The 11073-nt window shown below is 35.0% G+C and overlaps 1 protein-coding gene across 1 annotated transcript; it reads right to left on the minus strand.

Moving 5' to 3' along the window:
- Window positions 1-3493: 3493 nt before the first annotated feature.
- On the minus strand, window positions 3494-4966 carry LOC112001873 (uncharacterized). Its single transcript, XM_024034036.2, has one exon. The coding sequence runs from the start codon at window positions 4964-4966 to the stop codon at window positions 3494-3496; it is 1473 nt and encodes a 490-aa protein (XP_023889804.2).
- Window positions 4967-11073: the final 6107 nt, after the last annotated feature.

Below are 11073 nucleotides of genomic sequence, written 5' to 3' on the forward strand. Positions count from 1 at the left end.
ATTAAAATTTTCTTAGGTATACTCCCAATTAAGTTAAGTCTTAAACCCCTATGGGAGGAAGTCTTAAACCTTCAAAGAGCCCTATGATTTGCAAATTATATTTTAAGTTTTCCAAATGCACTTTGATTATATGTTCCATGCATAAACATATGTATATGCATTTTGAAAATTAGAACCCCATTTTATTAACATTAAAGCACTTAACAAACCAAAACTTAAGAAACATTGTACATATGCACCTTATTTTATAAATACTAGTCTATAGCCCGTGCGATACACGATAATATTAACATGATGTTTTCTCAAAAGTACATCTAATTATATACATTAAAATGTCATATGAAAGACATCATTTTTTTTCCCATCTTTCTCTCTTAAATAAGGAACATAAAACCTAGAACGATAATGAAAAAAATAAATGAGATTGTCAAGCATAACAAGTAAAACTATTTAAATTATCCCTGATGTAAACATTGGATACATTGAAAGTAGTATATATGTGAAATCTAGCCATTCTTATTGTTCTTACAATGTAAACCATTTTTTTTTTTAATCTTACTAAGTAGATCAGTGATGTAAATCACAACCAAAACAAAAAGGAAGATTTTAACAAATTACATTTCCTTTCCAGAGGTTATTTAAAAAAAAAAAAAAAAAAAGCAATATGAGATGGCATGAAGGGGCTGAGTTTTGGCTAGAATTTCTATTGGATTCACTTTAGAGAATAAACTCCGTAGTTTATACGAACTAGTTTGTAACCCATGTTTACACATGAAAATTATGAAGCTTCACAACTCATAATTAAGCATATTCTCTCATAAATAAATTAGATCTCACACGTATTGAACTATTGATTTGTCTTCTATGTTGTCTTCTCCACCGAAGCCAGTCTGTATCATCTTCCCAATTAAAGCTACTGGAGCAAGTCACTTTCCTAGCACAAAATAGGCTCAGATCAAACCACTCTGTATCATCTTGATTAAAGTTGCTGGATCAAAGCGACCAAACATTCCACAACAAAAAGAAGCTACATGAAATGGCTAAGTTCCTTACTCATAATTGTCAAAATGTGATTCACAATGTGAAGTGATTTTCATTTGTTGTGTCGTATTGTATTATGCATTGTAAAATACACTAGCTTTTTATAATTTTATTGATATAGATATATAAAACGTAGAATTTTTTTTAATAAATTTGAAAATATTCAACTAATGACTAATTTAATCATTATCTATACAATAATATTAACAAAGTTAACAAAATAAATCAAATTAAAATATATCTTAAATATCTACATTCAAATTGATAAAACTTTTTTTTTTCCCCTTTTGAGAAACAAACTGGTAAAACTTAAAAGTTACATCACATTTATTGCCAAATTAATTTCATTTCCATAGTTCAAGTTGATGTTATCATCATCCTGCAAAACCATTTCATCATTAACATCTTCATTCTTTGCAATTTCGAATATTTACTATATCCTTTGTCATTTAATCTCTTTTCAAAGTATTTGTAAGGTTGAAATTTATTAACCATCTTGTTGGCTTTATTTCGTGCCAATTTACTTGTAATTTAAGCACTTAGTAACCCTGTTTTTAGGTGGGATTATTGTAAGGGCAGTGTGTGAGAAGATGTGAAAAAAAGCTTAAGTATGTGCAAGAAAGCAGCGTTTTGCGGCTGACTCGCGACTAGCAAGCCGCCAACTACAGGCACGTGAAAAGCACACAGGGGAGCTGAAGGGTTACGCCAGCTGTCGCACTATAAGACAAAAGCCCCAGGCTAGCCAGACCGTTACTTCGCGACTTGGACAAGTTGCGAGGCCAAGCCGCCAATCAGCCCTGTTTGGCAAAAACTGACTATTCGTATTCCAAACACACACCACTATATATAGACCCTTATATCCATTAAATTGAGTGAGCTTCTAGAGAGAATTTTTGAGAGAAACCCTAGAGAAAAACAAGATTGATTCATTCACAATCTTTACCTTAGAGTCTCTACAAATTCCTTTACTCTTTTCTTCTCCATTGTCATACCCTTGAGAGGTTTTTTGCCAAATCCTTATCTTACCATACTCACGTTTGTGAGAAAGTTTATTTGGTACTTTTGGGAAGCAGTAGGAAGGAACCAATATACATTGGTTGATGCTATGGTCTAGTAGCGGAATCCGAAAAGCTAAAGAAGAAATAGGTTCGGTGTAACCTCGTTGGAGCAAGAAGTTTGGAGGGCTTAGGTACTTGGGTAGATTAGGTTTGGAGGGTCTTTCGCTGTTCATGTATCCCAACTACATTCTTTAGTGGATTATTTCACCGTTTTGGAGGCCGGGGGAGAGGTTTTACGCCGAGGACTTCGGTTTCCTCTTCGATAACACATCGTGTGTTGTCCGTGTGTTTGCATCTTCCTTCATTTTATCTTTACCTTATATTTACTGCTGTAGATGTGTTTATATTTGGCTTAGATTTGTTATCAATTCTGTGTTTGACTTATGTTCATGTTCCGCACATTGATTGTTTGATATAAAACTTGAATTGGTAATTTTGTAATTGGGGATCTAAACGTTCAAAGGTGTTTTACACGCATTTTGAACTTTCAGTATTGAAAATGAACTTGTATATAAAAGTAAAGTGTGAGGTGTGTGGTCTAAATTTTGTATTAGAAAGAGAATAAAAAAATAAAAACAACAAATAACAAACTCATGAACACGTCAAATAATAAAGAACTATGATCAAGAATATTAGACACCATAGTTTGAAACTCTCTAAAAAAAAAAATACTTAGAATTGCTTATGTATCATGTGATTGATCAATATGGTCTGTACGTACTTATGATGCAATATAATTGCTTATGTATCATGTGGGTTTCAGTTGATTTGTACACGACATGAGCTGCCCCCATCCCTTTGTTATTCTATGAAACCCACTCAAAATTCCCATGAAATCCCATTAAACACCACCATGGCTGAAAATCTCCAACTAGCCAGCACCCATCACCATCCCAAACCTAGCATCATCCACAATTTTATCATCAACCAACCACACAAATAAGGCAAACTTATGAATCAAAAACACCCAAATATCCAATGGCAACACCCTAACTTATTGTCTATTGAAATGAGTTGTGTTTTGTTGCCTAAAATTTTAGTAAGATGATGTGTTGAATAGAGTTGCTCATATTACAAAATTCTAACCTTTTGACCTTGATTTCTCCAATTTAGTTATGTTTTTTATGTTTTAACTATGAAGCAATGAGGTGGGTAATAGATCTTTAACTAAGCTAAACCTAGATAGGTAAAGTGACTTTTAATAAACAGCAAGTAGCAAAGTGATAACATGACAAATCATATGTGGGCAAATTGTAATTAACCATAGATATATATATATATATATCTCAAGAATTAGCCACAAGCAGTGTTTTAATGTAAAAGAAATAATGTATAAACTTATGTTTATTCTTATATTCAAAGAAATGATGCTTATTTTGTCACTTTGCCATCATTTATTTTAAATTTGGCCACTTGATGTTAGCGGAACTCCCATTGTCTACCAAAACCCTCCTCGTGTTGAATCCTTCGATCATAATCATGATTACCAGTGGGTCGTCATGAGGCTGCTTGATTCCCCTGGCATCTTCCTCCGAGAAACACATATCTTGATTCGTTTGTCTTTGCTTAACAGGTGGTGAGCCGTGAACGCTGTTTACCTGCCTTTGGTACGATTTTCTGAGGGACCTGGACGACCCTCCTATGGACGGTCCCCCTGCAATCGTCTTTATTTCACCCCTTGCATTCTGAGGATGGGGTGGTTGACCTTCGTTTCTTCGGGAATCCCCTTGTTCCTCTTTCTTGCCATATCTGCTGGCTTCCCCTCTTCTCACATATTTTTGGAGTTTTCCCTTTTGAATAAGCTCTTCTATTTGCTCTTTCAGATCTCGGCAGTCTTCCGTGTAGTGCCCGTGATCTTTATGGAAACGGCAATACTTTCTCTTGTCTCGTACATTAGGGGGTGATTGGAGTGGCCTCGGCCACCTAAGGCTCTGCTCGTCCCTTATTTCAGCCAGAATCTGGTCAACTGGCATTATCAACGGTGTGAACTTCATCTGTCGAGAGTTTTTATCGTCCCTTCGCCTATTCTCGTCGTCATTACGTCGGTCCGTCCGGTCTCTTTTTTGCCCCCTCTTATCGTCTTCTTTCTCTTTCTTCTTCTCTCGTGTTTTTTCTGTCCCGTCTATGGCCGCTAGCGCATCCTCGGCGTTCATGTACTTCTGTGCTTTTAGTAGCGCTTCTGCCATAGATTTGGGAGGGTTTTTTGCTAGGGAAGCCACGAAGTCTCTAAACTTCAACCCGGCTTTGAAGGTTGTGAGCTGCACCTTGTCGTTAGATTCGTCCACTTCTAGCATTCCTCGTGTAAAGCGCGTTACATAGGACCTTAAAGTCTCTTTTTCCCCTTGCTTGATTGTGAGCAAGTGATCAACTGTCCTTTTTGGTCGTTGTCCACCCACAAAGTGACGAATAAAAGAGTTGCTCAGTTGCTCGAAGTTGTCAATGGTTGAAGTAGGCAGTTTGGCGAACCATTCTCGGGCTGCCCCTTTAAGGGTTGTGGGGAACGACTGGCATAGTATTTCATCGGGGGGTTGTTGAAGTCCCAAAGTTGTCTTGAAAGTATTGAGATGATCCAACGGATCCTTCAGCCCGTCAAAGGGTTCGCGCTGGGGCAGACGGAACTTGGAGGGTACTGGGCATTCTTGGACAGCGGCAGTGAAGGGTGAGTCAGATTGCCTGACGATCCTGTCTACTCCTAGGTCCGTCTTTCCCTTAATGGCATTTCGTAACTCGTCCATCTCTCTTCTCATTTCTCTAAGGACGCTTGAGTTTGGTTCGTCTGGAGTGCTAGCGCGTCTCCTATGACTAGCTTCATCCTCATCCCTGTTAACTTCCGTGTGGCCATCCCTCTGTTGCAACTGCTGTCTCATTTCTCGATTTTGCTTGGTGAGTTCCTTCACTGTGGCTGCAAGTGCCTAGATTTGCTGGGCCAATGCAGCCGGATCCGGATTAGAGCTGGACTCCATCTTGTTACAATAGAACAATGTCCCTGAACCGATCGTTCAAAGACCAAAGGTCCCCACAGACGGCGCCAAACTGATGATACTGAGATCGTCAGTCAAGATGTTCGTCCAGAATGATCTCGTCTTCTGCTGGTTTTAGCCCTGGGGTGCAACACAAAGAAAGAGTCACCGGTGGGGGTGTTGCCCACAACGCCTCCGATGATTAAGTTAGATGAGCACAACAAGCAGTGGAAAGCAAGTAAAACTAAAATGAATATGTGAATAGACTAATTTTTCTTACCCCCCTTGGAGATTGCCTGAGGATATATATAGAGCCCTTCTAGCCATTGGCAGGGTCATTATGAGGGCATTATTGCTTAGGTTCGTAACGCCTGAGCCAGATGTCAAGTTAACCGGCTTTTCTTCAACGAAATTGGTGTTAAATGCTGCTACTCGTAACGGTCGTCCTTAGCTGGGTTGGTCAGGTGGCGTTTCTCAGTATCGTGATGATAATGATACCGTCCTTATTGATCGTCCACATACAGTGGACGATTTTATTAAATTATGGGCCCATCGCCAAACTGATGATGCTGAGATCGTCAGTCAAGATGTTCGTCCAGAATGATCTCGTCCTCTGCTGGTTTTAGCCCTGGGGTGCAACACAAAGAAAGAGTCACCGGTGGGGGTGTTGCCCACAACGCCTCCGATGATTAAGTTAGATGAGCACAACAAGCAATGGAAAGCAAGTAAAACTAAAATGAATATGTGAATAGACTAATTTTTCTTACCCCCCTGGAGATTGCCTGAGGATATATATAGAGCCCTTCTAGCCGTTGGCAGGGTCATTATGAGGGCATTATTGCTTAGGTTCGTAACGCCTGAGCCAGATGTCAAGTTAACCGGCTTTTCTTCAACGGAATTGGTGTTAAATGCTGCTACTCGTAACGGTCGTCCTTAGCTGGGTTGGTCAGGTGGCATTTCTCAGTATCGTGATGATAATGATACCGTCCTTATTGATCGTCCACATACAGTGGACGATTTTATTAAATTATGGGCCCATCAGATTTGTCAAAATTTGCATCAAATTAAAAAAATATTAGTTAGTGTTATATTACTTGAATTACACCAAGTTTAACTTGAATCTAATAATAAAGGTCTAAAGATTTGTGAAAAAATGTATTTATAAGGATAGGGATGTGGGGGCAAAGAGAGAAGTAAAAAGACAAAATTCTAAAACTTAATGATTCAGTGATTTATTGAGGAAAGCATAGAGTCTTGACTCTTCAATTAAACTCAACCCTTTATTAAAGGCTAATATGTGTTACAAGAAACGGATTATATAGATTCAGTATTTTATTTTTCTTCCCCTTCTATTTTTGTTTTTGTTTACTCCGAAACGAAAATCCGATGGGCAATGAATAGTTGTGTAAAACAAAAAAGGAGCACGTGTAGTGTCTTTAAATATGACCGTTTTTCTTTTTCTTTTCCTTACGTGATGTGTAACACAAAACGACATATATGACATTTAAAGGCCATATTTAATTGTCCTAATATAAACCCAAATCACCAGAAATATGGTAGAATATTAATGAAATTATTATTGAACATTAAAGGGCATTTTTTTTTAATTTCTCTTTATTATAGACACATGGAAAACATATTAACTTGTGCAAATAATTTCTTGTCATGTGTCTTTGTTTGCCCATATAATATCAATTAGGGTAAATTACAAAGTTGGTCTTTATTCTTTACATCATATTTCAATTTAGTCTATAATTTTTCAATTATGTCAATTTGGTCCTTAATCTTTCAGTAATGTGTTAATTTAGTCCATATCATTATCTTTTGGATAGAAATTGTTGACGTGACAAATGGCTCAAATAAAAATTTACTTTTTTGCACATCAACGGATACTGTACCGCCACATCAATTTTTTATTATAAAAAAAAACCCAAATTAAATCTGTAACATGTATTTTTCTAAAATCCAAATCCCTAATAACTCATCTTCATCTCTTCTTCGTTCTTCTTCTCTCTCATTAGTCACCACCCAAAAAGCATGATTATTTGATTGTTGGTATGGTTGGAAGACGAAAAAGGATTTATGTAGCCAATCTCAATTCCTCGAGATTAAGATACGCTAACATATGCCAGGTGGGGGAAGTAGAGTTGTTTTATGAATTTTTTCTCCTTTAATGCAAATAGTGTATTTTTTGAATGTATTGTATAAATGAACCACTCCAAGATATAGTGTATCTTGATTTCTTTTGGGAGGCTTTCATAAGATTAGGGGTGACAATTCGTGTTTGTGTGTCGAGTTTATGTTGTTTTAACTCATGTGTATCCGACTATATGGATCAACACTAACCCGATATATTTATTAAACGGGTCAAGATTTCTTAACTCTAACACAACCCATTTATTAAACGGGTTAGTCGTGTCAACCTATTTATAAGATTTTATCAAGATGAAGAAAAAAATTTATGAGAAAACAAACAAATAAATATTTTAAATATAAAATTCAGAACTAATGAGTAACTGCATCATAAATAATCATTCAAAACTAAAGCATATTTCAATATCACAAATAATCAATCATAATATGCCAAAGAAAATAAACCACAACAACTAATAAGTTTATATACCTAAGGTTTGAAAGGTATATTGGTAAAATTTTATTTAATGAAACGGGTTAGATGGATCAAACGGGTTCTATAGGTTGAACATTAACCCAACCTGTTTATCAAACGGGTCCATTGTGTCAACCCAAATATGACATGAACCCATTAAGCCTCAACCCATAACCTACTAATTTCGTGTCGTGTCGGGTTTATGGGTTGCGTCCAAATTTCCCACCCTTGCATAAGATCACCCACAGTTGTTTTCTTTGTTAATGATGCGAAACTTTTTCTCGAGATTTACCAGCGCTATATAAATGCAGGGTTTGTTGGTACTCTAATTCGTCTTCTTTGCCACAGCAAATGAAAAATGGAAAAAGATAAAGGTCAGTAGCAGTCTGATATAGAGAAGAGTGGAGGCTAACAAGAAAGAGGGAGGGAGAAGAGATGGAGTAAGTCAAGAATTTTGGATTTTAGGGAAATAATTAAGATTTAATTTGTTTTTTTAAATTGACGTGACAATACATGTGTCATTGTCAAAAAATAATTTTTTATTTGAGCGTGGATCATGTCATCAATTTCTATCTAAGAGATAATAGCGGGAACTAAATGAACACAGTACTGAAAGGTTAAGGACTAAATTGACATAATTAAAAAGTTAGGGAATAAATTGAAATATTGTGTAAAGGATAGAGATTAACTTTGTAATTTACCCTATCAATTAAATATAGGAAGTTGTCACGTGTATATTTTAAAAGATGAATATGTGTCATTGTAGCAAGCATCCACTAGTTTTGGGATCCAATTCTCCAAAAAAAAAAAAAAAAAAAAAGAATGTGTGAAGAGAACCACCCACAACCACTAGTTTTGGGATCCAATTCTCCAAAAAAAAAAAAAAAAAAAAAGAATGTGTGAAGAGAACCACCCACACATAGCAACGGTAAGACCTAAATCTTGAGGACAAGATTCTTGGAAGGGGAGAGAAATATTGTTTCTTAAAGACACGAGGTAGTCAAGCCAATTGCAATTAATTCAAATTAAATGTACATATGAGAAAAAAAGAAAGATAACAACTCCTATAAACAAACAATTTAATAACAACTCCTATAAACAAACAATTTAATCTCCTAATCTTATCTCCCGTATAGTACGAAGATATTTTTTTAAATTCTAAGAATCAAACAATGTGGATTTTTCAGATAGAGGGCAACTGATAAGGAGGTTCCATGTACACATTTCAGATGTCACAAAAAAAGAAAAAAAAAAAGAAAAAAAAAAAAAGGCTGTGACAATAGCGAAGGAAAAGAGGCGACGTTATGACGCTAGAATATATATTTATATTTCAAGAATTAGCCACAAGCAATGTTTTAAAGTAGAATAAATAATGTATAAACTTATGTTTATTCATATGTTCAAAGGACTAATGGTTAGTTTGTCATTTTGCCATCATTGGTTTTGAATTTGGTCTTTTCATGTTTTATTACTTTAAACTAGTATGTGACCCCATGCTACCGCACGGGACTGGTTAATTGTAATGATGTTATTGGCCAATTTTTTTGTTATCACACAGATGATAGAATTAAATCAAACAATGAAAAATATATATTGCATTTTATTATTTAAGTAATGCTATTGGTCTTTGTTTTTTTTTTTTGGTTTATCATACATAGGATAGCATTAAATAAAACAATGAATAAAAAAAAAAGAATATTGCATTTTATTATTTAAGTGATGCTACAGTGAAGAAAAAAGGAGAATATTGCATTTTATTATTTAAGTGATGCTACAGTGAAGAAAAAAAGAGAATATTATATTTTATTATTTAAAATATATAAAGGGACATTAAAAAATAAAAACTTATCATTGAACTTGGAATCTTCTTGGAGGCACCAATGAAACGCTAATGTATGAGAGTGTGAAGTAAGGAAGAGTGGGATTGAACATTGTGTTTGAACCCGGCCTTGCTCTGAGAAATCCGTAAGGAGGAGAAGAGGGTAGTGTATGGATCTAGTTAGTAGAGGTTGAGAGAGGAGGTGACATGGAATGATGATATGGAATTAGGAGGAGATGATGTTTTACTTTTATAGTCTTTCTCGTTGGACTTCTTGGTTTTGGTTGTAGAATTAGAAGAGCTCCAGATTTTATTGAGATCACCCATAAAAGTGTGCAGGTGAGATGTTCTTACTTAGGCCAATAAATATTATCATTGTGGCTTTCTTGGCTTCCGTATTAAATGTTAATGCATCATTTATTTGGGTACAAAAATTAGAAAATTTAGATAATATACATGACACAAAATTAGAGTCCAATTTATAATCTCCATAAAAGTATGTAGGTAAGATGTTCTTGCTTAGGTTAATGAGCACTATTATTGTGGTTTTCTTGATTTCCGTGTTAAATGTTAATGCATCATTTATTTGGGCATAAAAAATAGAAAATTTAGATAAGATACATGACACAAAATTTGAGTCAAATTTATAATCTAATTAGATTTTTTTTTGAGTTTTGGTTAGGACAAGTAGCGCAAAATTGAGAAACCAATTGAAATCTAATTGGATTTTCTCTCTGCTTCACCTATTATTATATATATAGAAGTGTTGTGCAACACTATAAATAGGACTATTTAGCTAGGAAAAAAAAAAAAAAAAACATAAACATTAGTTAATCATGAAGTATGAGGCTTGGGGCTAAAAATTCATAATCACCAATAACTACTACTACNTTTTTTTTTTTTTTTTTTTGGGCCTAAAAAAAAAAACAATGTGAATGTATACTATACTAAATAGTTTAGACTTCAAATCAGTAACATGTATTAACTTCCTTTTTCTTTTTCTTTTTTTATAATGACTTCTCTGGATTTTGCCTTCATATTTCTCAACCTTACTTTATCTAGCAACGATCTTTTTTTCTTTTTTTTTTTGAAATGTCATTCCATATATTAATCAGATGGTGTTCCAGGTATACAAATGTGTCTTTTTCATGTAAGGAAGGACATTTCAAAATAACAAACCGTTAGAGCATTAGCATCAAGTTTGATAAATGTTAAATGAGAGAGAGAGAGAGAGAGAGAGAGAGACCAGCTGAGATATAATCGAGAAAAGCAAAATGCCAACTATGTTAGGTCTTAGTATCCATTCTAGGTAGAGTTTCATAGTAATTTGGCCTTGTTGTCCACTGTAATCATGACCTACATAATTGGATTGCTCTATGAAGTCAATCAAATCATCTCAATGTATTTTGAGCTATTAGAGGATCTACATTAATTGGATTCAGGAAAATTTTGTTGATTATCCCTTATGAGGATTCACTTATTGACCAAACTATACACTTGCTCTACAATGGTTATGAATGGGATGCTGACCGTTAAATGGTCGAAGCTCTTGTCAATATAGATTTGTACCATTATATGTACTAGGAT

This window comes from Quercus suber, unplaced genomic scaffold (assembly GCF_002906115.3).
Source record: "Quercus suber isolate HL8 unplaced genomic scaffold, Cork oak 2.0 scaffold_140, whole genome shotgun sequence".
Taxonomy (NCBI): domain Eukaryota; kingdom Viridiplantae; phylum Streptophyta; class Magnoliopsida; order Fagales; family Fagaceae; genus Quercus; species Quercus suber.